This window comes from Filicampus tigris, chromosome 11 (genome assembly GCF_054856515.1).
Source record: "Filicampus tigris isolate MCC_2025a chromosome 11, RoL_Ftig_1.0, whole genome shotgun sequence".
Classification (NCBI taxonomy): Eukaryota; Metazoa; Chordata; class Actinopteri; order Syngnathiformes; family Syngnathidae; genus Filicampus; species Filicampus tigris.
Genome location: NC_141227.1, coordinates 15,001 through 17,500, shown reverse-complemented (window position 1 = coordinate 17,500; position 2,500 = coordinate 15,001). Strand labels below are relative to the sequence as shown.

General features: G+C 44.7%; 1 protein-coding gene across 1 annotated transcript in view; it reads right to left on the bottom strand.

Moving 5' to 3' along the window:
- The window catches only part of LOC147139361 (uncharacterized), a 37,458-nt gene extending 35,661 nt beyond the window's left edge, over positions 1 to 1,797 (bottom strand). Inside the window, exons 1-2 of the mRNA XM_086045713.1 lie at positions 1,407 to 1,797; positions 1 to 84 (exon numbers count right to left, since the gene is read on the bottom strand). The exon at positions 1 to 84 is cut by the window's left edge and continues 821 nt beyond it. Of these exons, the coding sequence (XP_085901839.1) occupies positions 1 to 84; positions 1,407 to 1,797 (475 nt within the window). The remainder of the gene's footprint in view (positions 85 to 1,406) is intronic.
- Between the last annotated feature and the right edge of the window lie 703 nt (positions 1,798 to 2,500).

Below are 2,500 nucleotides of genomic sequence, written 5' to 3'. Positions count from 1 at the left end.
GTGGATTCAAATAATGGTCCAAAAATTCGGCTGTTCGGTATGTTTCGCTACTACAGTCCGAGACGATCGGCCTGCCAGGGGGAACTTCGAAAGGAACCGTCCAGGATTCTGGGCTCTTGTGAATTTTAGGGAGTATATAGAATCTACGGGCTCGTGGTTCAGTGTCTCCTTTCAAATACCTCCTTTGATGCCCATTGATGAATTTTTTCTCATACAGAGTATCTAAGATATTGTTTACCACTTGTATGGTTTGTGGAAAAATCGGTGCATCAAGTTTGTGATAATACGCCGTATTGTTGAGTTGTGTATAAGCCTCTGTTGTGTATTGTTCTCGACTAAGAACCACCACGGCACTGCCCTTATCCGCTGGTTTTATAACAATCTGCGTATTATGAATCAGCTCCCGAAGTGCTGTGACTTCCTGCTGTGTTAAATTTGGTTTTTCTTGTTTTGGTCTAAAATGTTTATGAAAACTTTTCTTATCCTGTTCAATTAATGATTTGATTGATTCTGGTAATGAACTAATTGTCGGTGTCCATACAGAGGGAGGTCTGAAGGGTAAAGCTTTCTCCCGTCCTGTGGATTTAAAGTGGGAGGCCAGCATTAGTCTACGGTGATAATTTTGTATATCAAATTCCGTTTGCATTTTCTGATTAGTCAATAAGTTTATTGTGGGTATAAAGTTGAGTCCTCTATTAAGGAGACTCAATTGGTCTGTGGACAGTTTAACATTCTTAGCTAAAACCACGACATTCTTGAACACTGGAGACCTCGCAAACTCAGGCCCTTCTGTTATGGGAGTAAGGGAATTTACAAGTTTAAATGAGTCAGCCAGTGGTTAAGGATGGCGGCAGCCGTTGGTTTAGACCAATGGACATTGTCCGCCTCCGTGGTGAAATTCGATCCGTGGATAGCCAAGATGTGTCTTGTGTTGGCCGTAATGTATGTGTTGAGCTGCCGCAGGGATACCTGTTCCTTCATCGGTAATTGACGAGAAAAGTTCAGTTGCGGGATCCAAATTTTGGCCGAGGGAAATTGTTTTTTTGCTATACGGAGTGCTGCTTGGACTTGTTTCATTGTGGTCTCTCTGATTTTTTGTCCTCTACAATTGATCCCAAAGGCCAGTACCACATTCTTAACCAACGTCAAATGTTTAGTTTTAGAGAGGATTGCTGCCGCGTGACGGAAATTCGCCCCGGGATAGCTCTCTATTTGGACATTTTGATTATGGTAAGGTGGGATTCTTGCCAAATTGGAGTCACCTAAAATTATGTTTTCTTTCAGGGTTGTCAAGGTCCATTCAGACATCTTTTGTCTGCTATGAATGTGTTTCCGCACTTTGCATGGAGCCAGTTCTGGCGTGATCACAACCGCTGTGGATGCGGAGGGCGTAGACTGTGACCAACCCATAGCTAGCAACTCCGATTGGTTGGATGATGTTGTTGGACCGTCCGGGTCAGACGATTTTTGGGGGGTCAAGTCTGACGAAGAAATTGGCGATATGGGGTTTTCTGGCGATATGGGGTTTTCTTTAGCCAGTTCCCACAACGTTTCCTGTAGACTGAGGTCACGCGATGTAAATGGGGTCAAGTCGATGAGGGGGGTCTCCTCCATCACTGTGATATCCAAGAGAGAGCTGTCCTCTGGAATCACACTACCATCCCTCTTCTGACGTGAACGAGTAGATCTCTGTTCCTTAGGTGATCTACGTGGAGGTGTGGAGATCGGTATAGGGGTGTCCTCCTGATCAACTTCATCGGGCCGGTATGGTGACCAGTCAGACGCTCGTTCAGTCATTGTGCCCACTGTTGTAGTTGTTGTCTGTTTGGTGTTGTTTGGGTGTATGTCCACTGTGATTACACGTGTGTTAATTTGATTTGGGGTTGGAATTGCCTTTGGGTCTGGATTCACGGTAGAATTTGTAGTTATTTCTCCGTGTGCTGGTGGAATCTGCACTGGTATGAGTGTAGTACTGAGTGTATTTTCATGTGGTGGTGGGATCTGTTGAACTGTGTCTGGTGTCTGTCCGGTTTGTCCTGCTATGGGTATTGCTGTGGGTGTATCTCCAAGTTGTGTGGTTGCAACCCCGTCTTGGGTTTTGTGGGCTTCCGCGCTTGATGTGATCAAAGCTTGAGCATGGTCTATGACCTCTTGTTTAATGTGTGGGAGATTTCTGTGAGCCCATCTAGTGGCTACCAAAAAGGGTTCCTTCCAGTCTGAAATTCCCTCTTTGAACATCATCTCCAAAGCGTCCTCCAAAACCTCTTTATAATGTTGTTCAAGAATTATCAGTGTGTTGTAACCCCAGTTTTTTGCGTTACCCAAAATTAGATCCTTGGTCTCCGACTTCGGAAAGGCTGGCTTAATCATGTTGGACAAATTGTCAACCATCCGAGCAATCATTTTGGGTTCTGGGGTATCTGCTTTTGGAGCCACATTTTGCAGGTGGTGTACTGTTTTTATGACTTTGTAGGTCTGTCGTGTCAGGTTAGCAAATGCA